This window comes from Artemia franciscana, chromosome 1 (assembly GCF_032884065.1).
Source record: "Artemia franciscana chromosome 1, ASM3288406v1, whole genome shotgun sequence".
NCBI lineage: Eukaryota > Metazoa > Arthropoda > Branchiopoda > Anostraca > Artemiidae > Artemia > Artemia franciscana.
The window spans coordinates 11,199,658-11,221,651 of record NC_088863.1 but is presented as its reverse complement, the minus strand read 5'-3'; the positions used below and the strand labels follow the sequence as shown (position 1 = coordinate 11,221,651).

The window sequence follows — 21,994 nt, the reverse complement described above, 5'->3', positions numbered from 1 at the left end:
GAGAGTAGAAAAATAGTATGCAAAAACTTGCTTAGGGAACAGAGCTGCTCGGAGAAAGAAATTTGAATTAACCCAAGGGAAGGTGTTAACGAAGATCTAAAGGATAGTTTTTAAGGTTAGAGTTGGGTAGGTAGTAGACCGGTCTTGGTCTACTACCGGTTTCGTTTCTCTTGGTTGATTTAACACTTGTACGAATCTTTAATAAACAAACAAACATAGCTAACACAACGTGGCTAACTTTAACAAAAACTGTGTTAAGATACTCCGCTACTACCGCTACGAGTGGTGATGTTTAACAAGGGTAGAAAAGAGGCTAGAAGAAAGAGGCCACAAAGCTGGTCAGTGACAAAATTTGAACTAGCACTACCGAAGGTGTCAACAAAGACTTGAAGGATGGTTATTAGGGGGCAGAGTTGGGTAGGTAACTGGTATTAAGAGTAGAGGTTCCTAGGGATAGAGTTCATACTAAAACATGTGATTTTAAGATCTGTGTTCCCTCTGCCAATTTTGGGTATGTTATTTTTCTAAAAATACTAGACATGACATTGAGTACTAAGTTACGACAATGAGATAAATAACATCTTACCTCAGTCATTAAAGGTTTCAAATATGCGTCATGGTTTTGTTGTACAACCCAGTGTGAGTACCGGCTCAATGTCCAACAGGTTATAGCCCGGACTAGAGCTTTCTTTTCTGCTAAACAGTTGGTCAAGTAAGGTATCAGTTCGGGTAAATGAGGTATCATCCCAGTCATACAGCCTGTAAAATAGAAAGCAAATTGCCTTTTTTTTAAAATTTGATTCATCAAATATTGTAATATTATATAAAATGACAAGAGAGTTATTTTTCAAAAACTGAAAGGGCAATAAGCATATCCTTCTAATGTCAAATACATAATCTTAAAGCCTCGTCTTGATTGACATCATTCACCCTGCCAGAAGCAGGACCGGCTTCGACTGGAGAGCCAATCATTGCTGTCAGAATATTCGAAGGCTGTCCAGTTACATTGCCTGTCCAATCATAGCCGCGTGTTCAAAAATGATCCGCCTATAAAAATACTGCTAGCAGTATAAAAGCTTTTTTTCTGCTAAACAATTGGTCAAGTAGGGTATCAGTTCGGGTAATTAAGGAATCGCCCCAGCCTGTAAAATAGAAAGGAAGTTACCTTTTGAGGTTTGGTTCATCAAATTTTGTTACATTACTAGCTGTTGGGGTGGCGCTTCGCGCCACCCCAACACCTAGTTGGTGGGGCGCTTCGCGCCCCCCCAAGCCCCCCCGCGCGCGTAAGTCGTTACGCGCCATATTAGTTACGCGCCATTGTAGTTGTGTCCCTGTGTCCCACCTGTGAATAGAGATAGATATAAATATATGTTTTTAACTACGTAAAACATGCGAATATACAACATTCTTCGCTGTCCCATTGTCTGTGCATATAAATAGATTGTCAGGTTTACTGACTCTTGAACATGCAACATATAATTGTCCATGGGAAAAACAATTCATATTCAGATCTATACCTCATTATTCTAATGATGTGTCCCTGTGTCCCGGTCGTCATTTGTGTCCCGGTGTCCCAGTTTGTAATTTCTCTTTGAGTGTCCCTGTCGTCATTTATATTCCCTGTGTCCCGGTGTCCCGGTCGTCATTTGTGTCCCGGTCTGTAATTTCTATTCGAACATTCCCTGTGTCCCGGTCGTCATTTATATATCCCGCCTGTGCCCCCGGCGTCCCTGTTGTAGTTGTGTCCCTGTGTCCCGGTCGTCATTTATATTCCCTGTGTCCCGGTCGTGATTTGTGTCCGGGTGTCCCAGTCTGTAATTTCTCTTTGAGGTTCCCGGTCGTCACTTATATTCCCTCTGTCTCGGTCGTCATTTGTGTCCCGGTCTGTAATTTCTCTTTGAGTGTTTTTTCTTTTTAGTTTTTTACCTTTTTTCTTTTTTCAGTTTTCTTTTTCTTCTTTATTTTTCAGCGTCACTATGAAGTACATATCGACGAACCCTAATTTATGACGTTCGTTATAAATTACGACAACTAATTTCATGACGTCAGCCGACACAGAAAGATGACGTCACCTGATCCACAGACAGACAGACAGACAACTTATTTTTATATATATAGATACAAAATGATAAGAAAGTTGATTTTCAAAACTGAAAGAGCAAGAAGCACAAACATAAGTTCTTATGTCAAATACAGCAACCCAAAGGCACTAGGAGGATCAACAAAAAATTAGAACAGACTTAGTCAATTGAGTTTCTTAAAAAATTGTTTAGTATTTGATAGCAAAAAAGCTTAACGTTTTTTCTTTTGTTTGTTTTTTAAGAGCAAGCTACATATTTCGTACGAGCAATAAGTTAATAACAAAATTGATTTTCAAGAACTGAAAGGACGACAAGCTCATCCTTAAGTTTTACATCGCCGTAATCATAAGCCTTAGTAGTTTCATGGATATATAATTCATCATGTACAATTGTATACCAGCTATTATAAAGGAGGGGTGAGGGTCATTAGTATTGGCACGGGGGATGTCGGACTCCTAAAAAAGTGTGTTTCATGTAGTAGTTTCATGTAGTAGTTTTAAAGTAGCTTCATGGATACGACCGGGACACAGGGAATATAAATGACGACCGGGACACAGGGACATCGTTTTACATCGCCGTAATCATAAGCCTTAGTATCACAATAGCAGCTAAAAGGGTGGACACAAAATTACAACAGACTTAGTCAATTGGGTTTCTATCTGTCGACACAGGGACAAGTTTTACATCGCCGTAATCATAAGCCTTAGTATCACAATAGCAGCTAAAAGGGTGGACACAAAATTACAACAGACTTAGTCAATTGGGTTTCTAGCAAAAATCGTTTAGTATAGCAGGGAATTTTTGGTAATTTTTTCAGCATTAATTCTTACAAGGACACCGACAGAAATCTTTCCCGAAGGGGGGGGGGTTAAATTCTTGAAAAAAATATGCAAATCAATATTGGCAAATAAATTCCCCACTAAAGTACTAAACTTGTGCAGGTCAGTTTTTTTATTTGGTAGCTTGTCCCCATTTATATTATGCGTATCTCTAATCTTTCTCGCAACGTCAAAAGCTTGTGTCATTTGACATAATATCTAATAGATATTGAACACAATAGTTCAATTCACATAAGTCAAAGTTTTTGTGTCTAAATACTGTACTCCTAAACCTAGACAGCACAGATGAAATCAATAGATTGGACATGTAACTAGAACAAACTTACTCATTTGTATTAAAAAAAAAAAAAAAAAAAAAAAAAAAAAAAAAAAAAAAAAAACTGCATTTCTGTTAGAATATCTATCAACGGGAATTTCCTCGAAGAGTAATGGAAGGGGGTCAAATTTTTGAAAAATAAATACATACGCAGATTACACCTGGGGGCTTAAAACCCTCGCTACACTACTTCTATTGATAAGCAGATTACCAGCAGAAATTTTATCACAAGTATTGGATGGCTAATGCTTGAAAAATATTTATTGCCAGCAGTTTCCTTATTTTCCCCAGTTGTTAAAGTATTTTGTTCCTTTTGAACATTTCATATCTTGGGGAGGGGAGGTCTCTCTGCCCTCCACTTTAGGAGACCTGAATCATTAGTCATTAGGAATGTCTGCACGACTTTATCATAGTTGCAACCTATAAACGACAAACCGACCAAAAATAAAGCTAAACATCAGTTAACCACGTTGAGCCTAAGACTAAAAAAAGGAACAAAATTGGGTAATTTGTCAAATGGCTAGAAGTCTCAATAATCAGCGTTGTCTTTCCATTTCTTTTCCTTTTTATATATACTTATGTGCCCTAAACCAAATTGAAGTCAATTAATTTCATTCCATACTAAAAAAAAAAATCAACTTAGAAACAGTCTAAAAGCGCAAAAAAATAAGAGGTAGTGCATTATTGAACAAAAAAAAATAAAAAGTCATAGTTTCTTCATATATGTCTTAGAGACTTACTAATCCGACTACACAAAAGTGTTGACGCACGTGAAGCAGAGGTGTTGACACGGGAAAACACCTCGAATGACCTACATTCCATCAAAATATAATTCTAAAATATAATTCTAAAAAAAATTCCGGAAAGTCTTTTATTTTTCACGTTTCACTTTCCTTAAATAATGTCATCCAAGTCAAGATTGGGGCATCCAGTTACAACAACAACTTTAGAGCAATTCAGCAGAACTATTTCAACATCTTGGTTCATTTCGAGGATATAGTCAAGCCATTTTTCATTGTACATGTGTTGCACTAAGAAAATGAGATCAGTAATTTGATCCAATACTAAATGTTTTGATTAAATCAAGATGAAAGATGATATTATAAATGTCATAAATACCACTAATAATGACAAGTGATTTCTAATGACAAAATGACAATGCTCAAGTCATTTCGTCGGTAACTGGGCTTTGGTCAAAATCCAAGATATTTGACCAAATTGACTGATTTTCTCTTCTTATTGTAGCATATATATTCAGAGGTGTTGAACCCCTTCGATTATGAAAAGTCGCATTTGAGGTTCTGTCGGTATTACTTTTTCAGCATAAACTACAACCTAGTAAAAATTAAAAGCCCTAAACACAAGCTGGAACAATTTTTCTGGAAAACGTCCTCCAACACATTAAATTTTATTGTCTTTTTTTCTTTCGTTGACCCCAATCTCCTGCGCCATACTTAGCTATAATCATCATTCGTGTCTAAAATATACGACCTTACCCGGATGTTTTATACCTTTCATGCGTATTTATCGCTTGCACCATATTTAGTACCACCAATGACTCCCGCCTCAAACGTCCGACCTTACTTAGATTATTTTTTCTTTTAAATACGTATTTAGTCCCTACAACGTATTTAACTGCTCTCACCACTCCTGCCTCAAAAACAACTTTAGATAGATCCTTTTGATCTTTCAAGATGCATTTATCCACTGCATCATATTTAGCACCACCCGTCACTCCTAACTCAAATGCCCAGCCTTATTTATTTTATTTTTTTCTTTTCATACGTATTTAGCCCTACACAGTAATTAGTTGCACCTATGACCCCTACCTCAAATACCAACCTTCCGCAGATTCTTTGATCTTTGACGACATATTTATCCCCTACACTAAATTTAGCTACACTCACCACTCCTGTCTCAAATACCCAACCTTACTTAAATAATTTTTCTCTTCACACGTATTTAGTCCATGCACGGTAATTAGCTGTACCCATCACTCCTGCCTCAAATACCCAACCTTACTCAGATTCTTTTGATCTTTCATAAGTTTATCCACTGCACCGTATTTAGGACCGCAAATCACTCCAGCCTCAAATACCCCAACTTGCTTAAATTATTTTTCTTTCGTGCGTATTTAGCCCCTGCACCGTATTTAGCACCATCCATGACTCCTAAATAATATGCCAAAACTTACTTAAATTATTTTTTCTTTCATACATATTTAGCCCCTGTACGGTATTAGTTGCACCCATCGATCCTGCAAATATACCTAACCTTACACAGAAGTTTTTTATCTTTGATTGCCTATTTATCCACTGCACCGAATTTAGCTACACCAATCACTCCTGCTTTAAATACTCGACATTACAGAGATATTTTTGATTTGCACCGTAAGTAGCTACACCTATCATACCTGCTACAAATGCCCGACTTTACTAAGATTATTTTTATCACCGAAAGTATTTAGCCCAGCATCATATTTAGTTCCACCCATCACTTCTGTCTCAGATACCCAATTTTTACAAATTTATTTTCTGAATTTGTTTAATCACATTGACCTTGACTCCGGCGTGTCACGGGGGGGGGGCAATAGTAACATCAACATAAGGCCATGAGACAACTTACCTTCAGCAATTGCACCCAGGGCTAAAATTCCTGATTCCTTGATAACCCAATCGGAGTGAAAAAGTGTTTCTTTAAGGATGGGCAACAGAACAGGCAGTAACTCATCCCTAAAAACACTGGCTAAAACGTCTAGGGCTGCAGCACTGCATTTCCCTAAAAAAAAAGAGATTAAAGAATGGGCAATAATGTAAGCAGCAACTCGTCCCAAAAAACAACGACTAAAGTGTCCAAGTCTACAGCATTCCATTTGCCTATAAAAGATGGGCAATAATACAGGTTGTAATTCGTCCCTAAAAGCACTGGCTAAAACTCTAGGGTCACAGCACTGCATTTCCCTAAGAAAATTAACCATTGATAAAGGATGGACAATAATACCGGCAGTAACTAATCCCTAAAAACACTGGCTAAAATGTCTAAGATCGCAGCACTCCATTTCCCTAAGAAAAATGAATATATTTGACATTATCTTTATTATTTTCTCAGCTCAGCGAAAAACGAAACAGAGGAATAAAAACCATTTTTTCTGAAATCACTGACAGAAAATTAACGTGTCATCTTGACGAACATTTTCAGATTAAAACGAAATTTCAAGTTTTTTGCATACAGAGCCAAAGAATCTTATTTAAAAAGGGAGCAGTCCGTTTTAAAAATTTCTCTTTGCCAGAGAAAATAAAAGGATATACCATTTTTTAATATTAAATTAAGAATTAAAACAAAAATTTATTTATGGTATATAAACTACAGATATATTAAATATAAACAATAAGCCAGTATCCAGTTTTTTAAACTCATTTTCCCCAATTCACCGACAGATCTTTTTTGTTTGTACTTTCGTCATTTGTACTTTTGGCACATAAATCTGTTAAATTTGTGACCATTTTTCTACCCCTTTCGAATGTGTAATTACTTCCAAAATCTACAAGTATATATGTGTTACTATGAATGTCCGAAATTTCTTTTTCTCCGTTTGGAGAATTAGTTTTGCGAATCAGCTTTTTCAATCTTATCCAAGCTTTGATGGTAAAAGTAAAACACAAACAAAATAATAAAAAAAAGGTTAGTGTCAGAAACAGAAAAAAATTGAAGCACAGAACTCATCACCTATTTAGCCAAATATTTCCAAAAACGTTTTAAATTTTGAGTTTGTATTGACTAGGATTCATTCTTTACTAAGTTGTCCCCAAGGGGGGCAACCATAATTAATATCTCAACGTTCAAAACTTACTTCATTCCAGCCGAAACAGAAATGTAAATTTAAAAATTTCACTGAAGAGATACTTTAATATAATAATAATAATAAAATCTTAGAACTTGGTACTTGTATGATATACCCCCGACCTAATATTCTTCATCTAAGTAGAACCTGTTTCTGTGACGCTCAATCTTAATTAAATGTGCCTAAATATGATAAAAATATTAGAAACAAATTTGGGCTATATATTTGCACATTAGGGGGGGGGGGGTAAAGTATAGCGAATCTACATACCTAATGTGTTAGGTACAATTATTCTGCATGTTATGTAGTAAGAATTGTTTTCTAACTTCACACTGTCCAAATACTTTACTCCCACCCCCACCCCCTAAGGTGCAAATATATAACCCAGATTATATATTTCCCATGTATTCTGTCACTTCTCATGCTAAGCTGAAAGAAACTTAACGGTTTTACAATGCCTTAATGGATGAACAACTTGAGCGGTCGGCGCTATATGATACAAGTGCCTAGAACTTTATCTTGTTCCGTTCAAAAGAAGAGTTATTAGATTTTTTTTTCAGCTTTTGGAACGTCTAATAAATATGGGTATATAAAATCCAATCTGCTTTTAATCCCTCTTCATTCAACTTATATATAAAGAGGGCCCCCTTTTTTATCGCTTATTTTCAAGGATTCTCGAGAAGAAACAAAAAATTCTGCTTTTTAGTCATTTCTGAGAACTAGTTTTAATTTGTTTTGTTTATTATTAGTATTAATTGTATAATATTAATATTACATTATATACTATAATATTAATTATATTATTAAATAAAGAGGGGCCTTTTTTTTATCACTTATATTCAAGGATTCTCGAGAAGAAAAAATTCTGCTTTTTAATCATTTTTGGAAACTAGTTTTAATTTGTTTTATTTATTATTTTCCAATTATTAGTCTTTAAGACAAAATTTGTCTTATCTAAGGTTATAATCTGAGTTAACAATGCCTCAGGGAACCGTATTCACAGCTTTCCTATCAAGTTGTATAAAATAGCGGGTATTTCATGCTTCTTACTATGCCCAATCACCAGCTATGTGGAAGGGGGATCATGCAAGAGAGGAATTTTTTGGAATCTGATGTAGATGCTCAAGAGGAGAATAGAAGCTCAAGAGAGGATTAGGAAGTGAAGAGCTGGAGGAGAGGAGAATAGAAGCTAAAAAAACTGCAGCAGAGGAGAATAGAAGCTCAAAAGAAGAATAGGAAGTGAAGAGCTGGAGGGGAGGAGAATAGAAGCTCAAAACTGCAGCAGAGGAGAATAGAAGCTCAAAAGAAGAATAGGAAGTGAAGAGCTGGAGGGGAGACAAATAGGAAGTCAATAGTTGGAGGGGAGGAGAATAGGGAGCCAAGAGCTGGAGGAGAATAGAAGCTCACGAGAAAAATAGGAAGTGAAGAGCTCAAGGGAAAGATAATAGGAACTCAAGAGGAGAACAGGAAGTCAAGAGCTGGAGGGGAGGAGAATAGAATTCCATTGGACAAGGTATAACTGTTGAAAAAAAAAAAAAAATAAAAAAATAAAAAAAAAATATTGTGGTCTTAGAAGGGCTATAGGCCTTACGTAACGGCGGAAGAGTCGAAGAGGAAACACAAAAAAGCTTCACCACAGCTCATGCATTCTTTAAAATTACTTAAAACTATGTAATTAAGAAAATGGCAGAAGTAATTGATGCTTAGGATCTGGTCTACTGGTAAGATCTTTTGCATTAAGTTAAAAAGTTGTCAGAAGCAGCTCAGCCAAAACAAAAATATTCCCTCTCCGTAACTGAAAAGATTCGTAAGCTTAATTCTAACCGTCATGGCTGTGCCAGCAACCCAACAAATAACAAAAGGAAAAGAAAAAAAAGAACGAAAGCCCAACTTAATAAAACACTTTATGAGGAGAGACTAATCATCTTTAGTGAGAATAGAGTTAGACATGGCAGACGAACAAGAGAATTTGCTATAATAATTCTGGACTTTAGAACATGATCCATCATAAACTGAAAGCAATAATAGACAAGTCCTATATCGTATGTTCTTTTGTGATAACTAAAGCTTAGCCATTACTCCGGGTAGGTTCTCTAATAAGGCCTGAGCGATAAGGATTTTTCGGGCCCGGTACCGATATATCAGTATCGTACCGATACACTAACGATACAATTTACCAATAAATTTCCCTCTGGAAAAAAGCCTTACCTAAAGTTTAAACCTTACATTATCTCCCCATACTCATACAAGTTTCTCCCTGGTCTATTACATACCAGGATGCAGCCTCAATAATTCACTATGGATTCCAAATAATGCAAAAAAGATTTGTTTAGAAAAAAAAAATTAAACCAAATGAAGTTCTCGTCTTGACAGAGCTTAATAAGTCCAGTCCAACTAAGGTAAGCTGTAATGCAGAGAGCACAACTTTCAAGCTGCTCCCGCTTTTTTCTTGCTTCTCAGCAAGTCGTTTCAACACACGGCTTGTCGCGAGATCCTAAACTTCTGCGAAATACATGCAAACGGACAGAATGTCCCTTAGAATATTTTTTGCCCGCAGCAGTAACACGCGTTGTGCATCGAGCTCTTTTCGAAACCATTATTTTTTTACTATATTAAAATACATATTATATTATGATATTATAAATACAGTATTTAATTTAGACAATATGTATATATTAGATTGAGGCCACATTATTTTGCAACGATTTTTTTCATTTTTTTTTTTTTTATTTAAATCGATGAAAATATAACTATAAAAGCCAACTCTAACAACTTTTCGGCATTTTACTCCTTTCACAGACCTTCGTTTGTCATCATAAATATTCCCAACTGTACTGACGAATTTTTTGCTTTGGAAAGAAGAGGGCAGACAGCAGAAATACTTCCGGGCAAGTTGTGCTATACTCTTGAAACGACTGCTGTTATTTCACCACCACTCTAACGGACAGTCTTTTTCCCTGTCAATGACAGCCTCACTCATTTACCTTCCCAGAAGCTGATCAATATTATCTGCTGATTCTTCTTCCTCAGTTGTTGAAGTTGTAAACATGTTATCAACCAGGCAGTCAATCAAACTTGCTGTCTCTACTCTCCTTCATTTGGGTTGCAGTGGCTTTGCAGTGTCTATTGCAGTGGCTAACTTGTTTCTTCCAATGTCTGCCTCTGTGTTTCTTCTTGCAGCCATATTTTAGCATTAGTGAATGTCTCACAATTTAGGGGTCGGTGCGTGTATCCGGGATCAGACGAAAAGCATGAACGACCTCTCTGGTTATACGTTTTCGTTATTACCATGCATTTCGAGCATTGTTCCGCCAGGTGTGTATTGATAAGTCAATGACAGCCTCACTCGTATACCTTTCTAGTTGCTTATCAATATTATCTGCTGACTCTTCGTCCTCATTTTTTGAAGTTGCAGCAATGTTATCAAACAGAGGCAAGCAAACTTGTTGGGCCTACTCTCCTTCGTTTTGGGCATCCCCCTCTTCTGCTGAAGTGGCTAATTTTGTTTCTTCCAATGTCTGGCCCTGTGTTTCTCCTTGTAGCCGCATTTTAGCGTTACTGAGTGCCTCTTGATTTAGGGTTTCGAACTTGAATCTGGGACCTAGGAGACAAGCAAGAACAACTTCTCTGGATTTACGTTTTTGAACTCACCATACATTTCGAACATTGCTGCACCAGTTGTTCTTGACAAGTATAAACAACAAATATAATTTGACTTCATTCGACTCACCTCTGCTGCTCTCTCCACAATAAAAAGGTAAAAAAAAAGGTAAAGGATACGGCATTAGACTTTACAGTCCGTACCGGCGGTGCTGATCTCCGTTTCTTAGCCCTTCAGCCAGGAAGTGCAATGGGGGTTGGGGGCCAGCCATCCTGTGCTTTCGCACACCCTTCCTACCTTCCCCAGATTTCTCCAGGTACCCATTTAGAGCTGGGTCGACTCTGGCTAAGCTTACAGAGTCACGCCACTGACCCCCGTCCCAAACTGAAGAATTGGGTACACCGGAATTCGAACCCGCGTCCTCTCAGACAAGGGATCCCGAATCCAGCGCACCAACTCCTTCGGTCAGGACGGCTCTCCACAATGGTCAGACTTAACTGGTGGTTCCATCCCCAAGGACTGGACAAGCAAAAATTACCTGGAGAAACCTGGGGCCATCTTCTGGATAGGTTGTGCATTATAAAAAAAAAAAAAAAAAAAAAAAAAAAAAAAAAAAAAAAAAAACGGCCGATATCCGACTTTTTTTTCCCAATGTCCGATGATAACACTGAACCCCCATAAAGACCGGCGGATATATCGATCAGGCCCTTTAGAAATCTATGGTCTTTGCAGCTAATCTTAAAGGTTAAATCCCTTAAACAAAAAATTCACCATTCAGAAGACACAAAGAAAATATTCTTACTTAAATTCCAATCTGACATAGATCCATCGTCTGGGCCATCATCTTCTTCACCATCCTCAAAATCACCAGCATCGAAGTTGTCACTCCCGTCACTAATGCTATGTCTTATTTGATGCGTCCTTGATTTGTGAAAACGAGGTCGAATGTCCTCACTTCTGTCCGGTATCATCTCATCATCTTCTACATCTCCCTAAATAAAAATAAATAAGTAAATTGATTGATCAAGCATTATGTTCAAGACAAAGGTCTATCTGTTTTCTACATTCGTTGTAGAAGACAGACATTGCAGAAGACGACCAATGTTCATTGTCTTCTATTTCTCCCGGCATAAAATTAAATAACTAAATTAATTGGATCAAGCATTGCCTCCAAGACAAAGGTCTATTTGGTGACTTGTACCTCCAATTACTACAACTCTAAGAAATTTATTATTTTATATTCCCCATTAAGTCAAATAAAACGCTGCGGTAAAGTTGGGACACGGACTTGCTACTTGTCCCTAAAAAAATAAAAAATAAAATATTCTTTTACCCGTAGTGGTGACTTGTCCCTCAAATTAACGGACAACTCTATAACAATTGAACTGTTATACATGTCATTTCAATCCAAATAATAGAAATGTTGTAATAACGGAAAATAACTAGAATTGAATCTTTCGACGATTTTGCTGTTATTTTTTTGATCTGATGATGTAAAAATTTGTATTCCAATAAGAAGCCATTCAAGACTAAAAATAAGAGTAGCTATTACAAGTTCAGGGGATCAGAGCTCTTTCTTGTGCACCCAACTAAATGTCAATGGTTTGCCGTTCCATATTTTTTAGACTTTTTGCCTTCAAAATCTATCTGATTTCAAACCCCAAATGACCCCCCCCCCTCTGCCTTTTGCACTCTTTTATGCCTTTTGCTTATTGGTTCCAATAGATATTACTATAGCAATAGAGCAACAAAAAGTAATAGCAACAAATATTAACACAAAAGTTATGTTTCTTGCCTTCATCAATATAGCATTTAATAGAACTAGCTGATAAAAATAATTTTCAAAATATTAATCATATAATAATATTATCAAAAGTTTTACTGCATTTTAGAGAAGTAGTAATTCGCTATTTTATGAATGAACTACCACCCTCTCCCTAGCCCACACCCACAAAATTCAACGATTTGTGCAACATACCCCATTAGTCCCTATATTTCTCATACAACCTACCGATTTGGATTTAACTTGAAAATTGATGCAATGGATCTTATGATAGCTATGGAATAACAAAAGACAATAAAAACAAGCATTAACCTCCACACAAATCTCTACATAAAATCCAACGGCATATGTATGTACAACATACTGAATCAGTCCCTACATTTCTCATACAACCTATCGATTTAGATTTAATTTCCAAATTGATGCAATGGATCTTATGATATCTATGGAATAGCAAAATGCAACAAAAACAATTACTAACATCCATACACACACCTGCAAAAAATTCAACGATTTGTACAACATACTAAATAAGTTCCTATACTTCTCATACGACCTAATGATCTGGATTTAATCTGCAAATTGGTGCAGTAGATCTTAAGATAGCTATAGAATAACAAAAGGCAATAAAAACATGCATTAACCTCCACACAAATATCTACACAAAATTCAACGATTTGTTCAAAATACCCCATTAGTCCCTACATTTCTCATAAAGGTCCTTTGATTTTGAAGTAAAAGCAGTCAAAGATATCCCTCTTACCTTTAGCAATATAACATCTAACTCTGAATATCTCATCCCCTTTATGAGCACCGGTATAAGTCGGGGCAAAAATGGTCCCAATACATCTCGACACACTTGTTGTTCAGCCAAACTTAGCCAGAATTCACAAGCTTCTAATGCAACTATATCATTCTGGTCTTGAGTTCGCAACAGCATGTATTCAATAATGTTGTTCATATGAGGTGATAGCCTATCCAATCGTACTTCGAGGAGCATCACTAATGCTCGACAGACATTTTTTCGAACATCCGGGTCATCGTCCACTGCCACAAGAAAAAGTCCCTGAAAAAATGAATGTCTCTATTAAAAAGAATTATTTTAGATTGCCTGGAATTACCGTTGGATTGCCTGGTAGATTTCAAAAACAAGAAGAACAATAGGGAAATTTTTTTCGCAAGACAGTGAAAATCTAATTTGAATGAATATTTCGGCCCTATGTCCAAGGGTCGTCCTCAACAAAACATATTCAAATTGGCAAACATTCATTCAAATTGGATTTCCATGGTCTTACGAAAAGGATTCCCCATTGTTCTTATTTTTAATGTTTGTGATGGAAAGGAAGGTAGTCTTCGTCGCTATTTACGTCTGGTAGATTATCGTTAGATTGAATGGAAGGAAAATCAATTATATTAAGTTTTGTAAATTTTCGCTGTTTCTTCCACCTTGGACGAAAACGAAATAGAACTCTAGAACAAGAGCTCATATGGCACTTGTGACGAGGCAAGAAGAGCTAAGAGCCAAGAATTCATATGGTATGAGCTCTAGCAAAATTCTATGAATCAATAGATTGATTTAAAAGGAAAATAAGAGGCTTAGTGCCGGTCAGGATTTAAAATAAGAGCTCTGAGTCACGATGTCCTTCTAAATATCAAAATTCATTAGCATCCGATCACCCACTCGTATGTTATAAATACCTAATTTTTTCTAATTTTTCCTTGCAGTTCCCTGAAACGCCTACCCATTTTCATCGTCCTAGCACGTCCAGAAGTACCAAACTCGCCAAATCACTGAACACCTACCCCCAACTCAACCAAAGAGAGCGAATCCAGTACGGTTCCGTCAATCACGTATCAAGGACATTTGCTTATTCTATCCACCAAGCTTCATCCCGATTCCTCCACTCCAAGTGTTTTCCAAGATTTCCCCCTCCAACTCCCCCCAATGTCAAAAGATCTGGTCGGGATTTGAAATAAGGGCTCTGAGACATGAATTCCTTCTAAATATCAAATTTCATTAAGATCCGATCACCTATTCGTAAAATACAAATACCCCAATTTCCACGTTTGACAAGAATTCCGGTTTCCCCCTCCAACTCCCCCCAAAGTAACAGGATCTGGTCGGAATTTAAAATTACAGCTTTAAAGCGCAAGACCCTTCTAAATATCAAATTTCATTGAGATCTGGTCACCCTTTCGCAAGTTACAAATACCTCAATTTTCAAAATTACCCCCCCCCCCCTCGCAACTCCACCAAAGACAGAAGATCCAGTCCGATTATGTCAGTCACGTGTCTTAGACAGGTTTTTATTCTTCCCGTCCAGTTTCATCCTGATATCAACGCGTCAAGTATTTTCTAAGATTTCCGGTTCCCCTCAGCTGCCCCCCCCCAATTACGCTGGATCCAGTTGAGATTTAAATAAGAGATCCAAGTCACTTCTAAATATGAAGTTTCATGAAGATCCGATCACTCCTTCGTAAGTTAAAAATACGTCATTTTTTATAATTTTTCAGAATTAACCACCCCACCCCCCCAATAGAGCGGATCCGTTCCAATTATGTAAATCAAGTATCTAAGACTTCTGCTTATTTTTCCCACCAAGTTTCATCCCGATCCCTCCAATCTAAACGTTTTCCATGATTTTAGGTTCCCCCACTCCCCCCAATGTCACCAAATCCGGTCAGGACTTAAAATAAGAGCTTTGAGACACGATATCCTTCTAAATATCAAATTTCATTGGGATCCGATCACCCGTTCGTAAGTTAAAAATACCTCATTTTCTAATTTTCAGAATTACCCCCCCCCCAACTATCCCAAAGAGAGCGGCTCCGTTCCGGTTATGTCAATCATGTATCTAGGACTTGTGCTTATTTTTACCACCAAGTTTAATCCCGATCCCTCCACTCTAAGTGGTTTCCAAGTTTCCCCCTCCCAACTTCTCCCCCATGTCACCAGATCCCGTCGGGATTTAAAATAAGAGCTCTGAGACACGATATCCTTCTAAATATCAAATTTGATTGAGATCCAATAACCCGTTCGTCAGTTAAAATACTTCATTTTTTCTAATTCTTCAGAATTAATCACCCCCCCCCCCCAACTACCCCAAAGAGAGCGGATCCGTTCCGGTTATGTCAATCATGTATCTAAGACTTGTGCTTATTTTTCCCACCAAGTTTCATCCCGATCCCTCCACTCTAAGTGCCTTCCAAGTTTTAGGTTTCCCCTCCCAACTCCCCCCCCCCCCAATGTCACCAGATCTGTTCGGGATTTAAAATAAGAGCTCTGAGACACGATATCCTTCTAAATATCAAATTTCATTGAGATCCGATCACCCGTTCGTAAGTTAAAAATACCTCAATTTTTCTATTTTTTCCGAATTAACGGGCCCCCCACTCCCCCCCAGATGGTCAAATCGGGAAAACGACTATTTCTAATTTAATCTGGTCAGGTCCCTGATATGCCTGCCGAATTTCATCGTCCTAGCTTACCTGGAAGTGCCTAAAGTAGCAAAACCGGGACCGACAGAATTTGCGATTGCTATATGTCACTTGGTTAATACCAAGTGCCATAAAAACTGGTATAATATTTCAAATAAGAGATTCGAAAACAACAAAAAACTTCTTTCACTAATAATAATAAAACTCCAAATATTTGGGCTTCACATCCGGAAGCCTTACCAACTGAAAAAAAAACTAAAAGAAATAATCTAGATTAAAAACAATACACATGAAAAGAAAAAGCAAAACACAAACGACGAAAACTCACACCTTAACGATGTCCATTACGAAAATATTTACCATACAATAGCACAAATACAAACATAAGTACATCAAATGTCTCAATCTCATTAAAAAGAAACCGGATAAATTATTTTAGATTCTGCAAATTTTTTTTGGTTTCTTCCGCTGCAAACGAGAACAAAATATTTTTTTTTTTTAAACGAAAAAATATTTTAAGTAAACAGTGGAAAATAACAAAAAAAAACTTTCTTCACTAATAATAACAGAAGTCCGAATATTTCGGTTTTACGTCCGGAAGCCTTTACTGACAAAAAAAAATAACCTAAACTAAATCAAACAAAACATATAATGGAAAGAAAAAACAAAACAACACACAATCGACAAAAACACATCTTCATACAAAACTAACACAAGTAGGACTTATGTCTCTTAATGTCATTAAAAAGAATCTGTATCAATTATTTTGGTTTTGTAAAATATTTTTGTTTCTTCTGCCTAGGTCGAAAACAGGATGAAAATATAGAAAAGGGGGCATAACACTTCAAATAAGATAGAGAAAAATAACAAAAAGAAAGACTTAATCCACTAATAACAGTAGAAGTCCAAAAATATTTCGGCTTCACGTCCGTTGGAAAAGGCCTTTATCAACGATAATAAAAAAAACAAAAAAAACAAAGAGCCGCCCTCTTCCTTAAGAATTGAACCGGTTTACATGGATGGAAACCTGGGCTGTGGAGTTGGACTTTGAGTAAATTTTTGCTGAATGGGGTTGGTATATTGCAAATGTCGGTTATAACTTATAACCGGCTCCAGAGTCCGGATGAAAACAATCTAAATATATAGAATTTCGGATTATCCCTTTTGAGCCGCCCCGTTTAACAAAATATCCTTTTCTTTTTCATCGTTCCCTCAGGCTTATACTCCGCCACACAGCAGCACCTACTCCCACCCTTCAGCCGACCGTCTCGTGATACGTGAGATATAAATAAATTTCTTTCCACTTTCCCGATATTTTATGATTCTAAAGTACCACCATATTTATGTCATTTATTTTTTTAACAATTTGTGTTGATTTTATTATAATTTTGTAACAATTTTGTACATTTTAGTGGCACGACATAAAAAACCTACAAGTTCTGGCACGTGGCGGGTTTTTTTTACCTTATTTTCCTTTTAACAAAAAATATTTGACTGAAAAAAAATAAACAAAGAGAACCATACCTCAATAAATGTATCAATATTAACCATAAGTGCTTGAGATCTTGATAAGATGAACTGGTTGATACAGGATATGGAATGGGACCTGATTTTAGGGGAAGCATGCCTAAAGAACTGAAGGAATTTCGGTATGAGATAATTCAGGGGCCTATTAACTGCGTCTGAATCCATTATGTCACAGGAATCTTCGCATATTTTCTGCAATGCTCCAAAGGTTCCCTACGAAAAAGAAAATGGACTTGATCAACTGAAATAAAAATCTAAAGAAAAACTGAACAAAAAGAAGGAAAAGAAAAAAGAACAATAGTCGCACAATTGCGTTCTGGATTTACTAGGCTTCATTTCTAAGAGAAATCTCGTTTAGTCTAGACTCCTTAGAGAATCTCAAGATATTCTTAGTGAGAATAAAATTAGTGTCAGAGCCATCGATTCAAAGTCGTCGACTAATTTTTATATTTCATATATATACTAGTTTATAAATATAAATACATAAATTACATATCATATTGTAATTTAAACCAATCGTAACAAACTAAATTATTATGTTTTAAATTATATTTTTTACATCCGCTAATTTTTATATTGTGTTATATTTTAGTCTGGAAATTATGTCTTTGACAACCCCCCATACCTTCTCAAGACAAGAACATAATTTGCACTTCACTGAAAAAAAATTAAAATATTTTTACTTTGTTTCTACTTTTTTTTAAATGTTTTTACTAGATATATGAAAGGGAAGTCCTCCCCTTTGCACTCCAATTACAGCGCGGGTGTCTTGTGCCCTGTTTCAGAGTAACAAGAAATTGGAGGTCAAGCAGCCCTTTTAATAGATCTAAATAAATAAAAAGTGTAAGTTTATCCAGGTTGTCAAAGAGCATAGACAGAATCTCTTTGGACTGATTTTAAATTTTATTTTTCTGGTCAACTTTCAGGTCAAGTTTCTCTAACATACAAATAGCAACCCATACAATGGATTCTTATAGAAAAAAACTGAAAAGATATACAATATTATTTTTTCCATGAAAACGACTATGTCAATAAAAAACGAACAGAAACAAATTCAAAAAACTCATTCCACAAGGCAAGTTTTTCATAGAAAGGTAAAGAGTAAACCAAGAATGAGCTAAATTTTAAGTCAAATGATCTTCCAAGCGCAAAACTACAACAAATCACTATCAGTAATTAAATGAAACATGGGGGTTATTAGACCTACTCATGCTAATTTTTGCTGGTTTTGAGTTTGACTATGCTATTTATAGTAATTTCTGTCCGTTTTGAGTTTCATTATTTGTTGATGGTGATTTGTGGTAGTTTTACGCTTGGAAACTCATGTCACTTAATTTTTGCTCATTCTTCGCTTAATGGAGCTCTTTACTTTTCCTTGAAAATTTGTCTTGTGAAAAAGTTTTTTTTAATTAAATACCAAGAAGAATCAGAGAGCAGAGTGTAGCCTGTGCAAGAGTGTAACAACTAAACGCAACTAAACGCAAATAACAACGCAAATAAAAACAACTAAACGCAAATAATACTTACTTTTTTTTAATTAACCACAACATTCGATGTATTGAAAAAAAAAACGCAAATTAAGAAAAATTAAGTAGAGAAGCAAGTATGAGTGAAACTGAAGCATATCAATATTGAAATTCCCTGTGGCAGGAACGAAAATTGATAATTAAAATTGTTATAATTTTCTCTCTTTAGCATACAGCCCCTTCTCCTCTCACACACAAAGTGACCTACCACCTCTTCGGCATAATAGCTGATGGGTAATCATGCACCGCTAAACATAATTTAACCGAAATGTTGCCCTCTCTTGCGACAAGAATAGATCCGGCTCAGAGCAAGTGGGCTTTGGGATACTTCTTGACGTCTAATTTAAGTATGTTTATTTAAGAGCAAATGTTTATTTATGTATATTTAAGAGCAAATGGGCTTTGGGATACTCCTTGACGTCTAATTTAAGTATATACTACAATATTTCTTATATTAAAAAAACGTCCATGCCTACAGATTGTGTGGCACCAGCCATACCAAGATTGGCATTTTTCTTATCCATGGTTTCAAATCATAGCCACAAAAATATTAAAGTTTCTAATCACAAGGAAATGAATAAATTTTAGTACACAATTAACAGCCATTTATCAGGCTCATTAATCAGGGATTCAGGCTCATTCTAAATGTGCTACGTGGTGATTTAACCTATGATTTCTTACATTTTTAATAATTCATGGATGTTTTGGCATTTTCCATAATTTACGACCCCCTCCCCCCAAAAAAATAACTTATTGCGTCCACGCCAGCAGATTCTGCGGCATCACCCGTGCCAAAATTGGCCAACAGTTTCAAAAAGATACCGTAGTTTGAAAGTCAAGGGCGCATCCAGGATTTTAGTTGGGGTGGGGGATGGGAGTTACAATAAAAAACAGCCAAAATTGCTTATATGCATTTTTTTACCTTTTCATGAGCAAGACAAAAATTTCAGGGGGGGGGGGTCAAATCCCGTACCCTCTTCCCTGAATATAGCCTTGTTCAAAGCATAAAGAACAAGATACCAAAAATAGTTTTTAGAATCAAAACTATGTATGGTGGAGCAAAACGGCTAAAAGAGAAGAAATTCCTGCATCCAAAGGCAACATATTTTGAGACACTAGGCACATGAAAATTGCTATATGAAATTTTTCATCATGCCCAGATTTGTGGTACCAGCCATGACAAAAATGCTCAATATGCAAGTCATAGCTATAAAAAATATGAGTCTCAAAGCAAAATGAAATGAATCAATTTTTAGAACAAAAATATCTATATAAGGTGAAACAAGCAGGTTTCAGACCCATTTCTGTTGCCTAATCAGATTAAGGTAAAGTAAAGGTAAAGGATACGGCATTAGACTTTACGGTCCGTACCGGCGGTGCTGATCTCCGTTTCTTGGCTCTTCAGCCAGGAAGTGCAATGGGGGGTTGGGGGCCAGCCATCCTGTGCTTTCGCACACCCTTCCTGTTTACCTTCCCCAGATTTCTCTAGGTACCCATTTAGAGCTGGGTCGACCAGCTCTAAATCAGATTACTTACTCAATAAATCGTGAATTTTTAGTTTTTTTAATTTTCCCTCTCCTTCCAAAAAAAAATACTTCCAATCCTGCACGTAGGTTTTGAGGCACCAGTCATATCAGGATTTCCTGAAATAACAGTTTCCAATCACGGCTACAAAAGAAAGTCATAGTTTAAATGAAAATTACCGGAAATGAGAAGAAAATGAAAAAAATGAGGAACAAAAAGTGAAACTAAAATTCAACTTACTTCACAGACATTATAATCAGTTGAGTCCAGTAAATTACTTAAAGTTGGTAACAATTCTGGCCAGCTTGAGAGTTCGCCTCTTGATGCTATTGTTGTTATAAGTATTCCCACAGTTGCTCGTATTAGAGGAGACGGGTCCCCTATGGCTTGTAGGCATTCACTCTTGATAAATTCCCTTACTTCATTAGGGAATTGGTGGTAATGGGATCGAACATTGTTTTTCAAAATAAGACCACTTAACGAACGAGTCGGTTCATCTACAAAAGGCACAAGTCAAAATGCTTGTTTATAATTCTAACAACAAAGCAGAAAACAATAAAAATATATTTTGGTACTTGTATGATATATCCCTCACCACTCAAGTTATTCATTCATTGAAACTTCATAGAACCGTTTTTTTTATTTCTTTAGTTTCTTTCAGCTTAGCGTGAGACAAGACAAAGAGAAGTGACAAAATAAATAGAAAATAAGTAATTTGGGCTCTATACTAGCAAATTAGGGGGAGGGGGTAAAGTATTTGGACAGTTTGAACTTGGAAAAAAATTCTTACTACATAATATGCAGAATAATGGTACCTAAGACATTAGGCTTGAAGACCCGCTATACTTTACCCCCCCCCCCCCCTCTCTAATGTACAAATATATAACCGAAATTTTGTTTCTAAAGCATCGGATATTTATCATGCTTCGGTATGCTTCAGTAGGATTGAGCGTCAGAGAAACAGGTCCTACTTAGATGAAGAATATTAGGTCGGGGGTATATTATACAAGTATCTATTTTTTAAGTGATATAACATAGAAGGTAAATTTTTGAAATTTTAAGTTTAATCTGATTTTATTAAAATTTCAAGTTTAACCTGAATATGGAAAGGATCACTCACTTTATTTATACCTAAAAAGCAAGCACTTAAACAAGGACAGACCTTTACACAGCCGCCCAAAGGAAAAAGAACCACAAAGCAGCGCAGTATTAACTGATACTAGAGGTATAGTATGGGCTTTTGTTACCTCAGACATCACCCTAAATGACCGATTTTTAAAAATTTCTAAGGAAATTAAATAAAATATAGCCTGTGAATGAGCTAATTTACAAATAGAAAAAAAATTAGAAGTATCTTATTAATTTATTTTTTCTTCGGAAAGCAACTTTATGCACTATCAAAGCAATTTTATTCAAAATGACATCCAAAGAAAGCCAAACCCAATCATACATGAAAACAATAAGGATTGAGGGCATAACCTAAATCCAAAGGCTTACAAGAATTAACCCAGCCAGTTG

The 21,994-nt window shown here is 36.2% G+C and overlaps 1 protein-coding gene across 1 annotated transcript in view; it reads right to left on the bottom strand.

The window, feature by feature from the left end:
* LOC136025501 (transportin-1-like) overlaps positions 1 to 21,994 on the bottom strand; it is a 73,938-nt gene that overhangs the window by 41,800 nt on the left and 10,144 nt on the right. Inside the window, 6 exon segments of the mRNA XM_065701532.1 lie at positions 587 to 759; positions 5,862 to 6,014; positions 11,481 to 11,670; positions 13,225 to 13,527; positions 17,424 to 17,639; positions 20,717 to 20,973. Of these exon segments, the coding sequence (XP_065557604.1) occupies positions 587 to 759; positions 5,862 to 6,014; positions 11,481 to 11,670; positions 13,225 to 13,527; positions 17,424 to 17,639; positions 20,717 to 20,973 (1,292 nt within the window).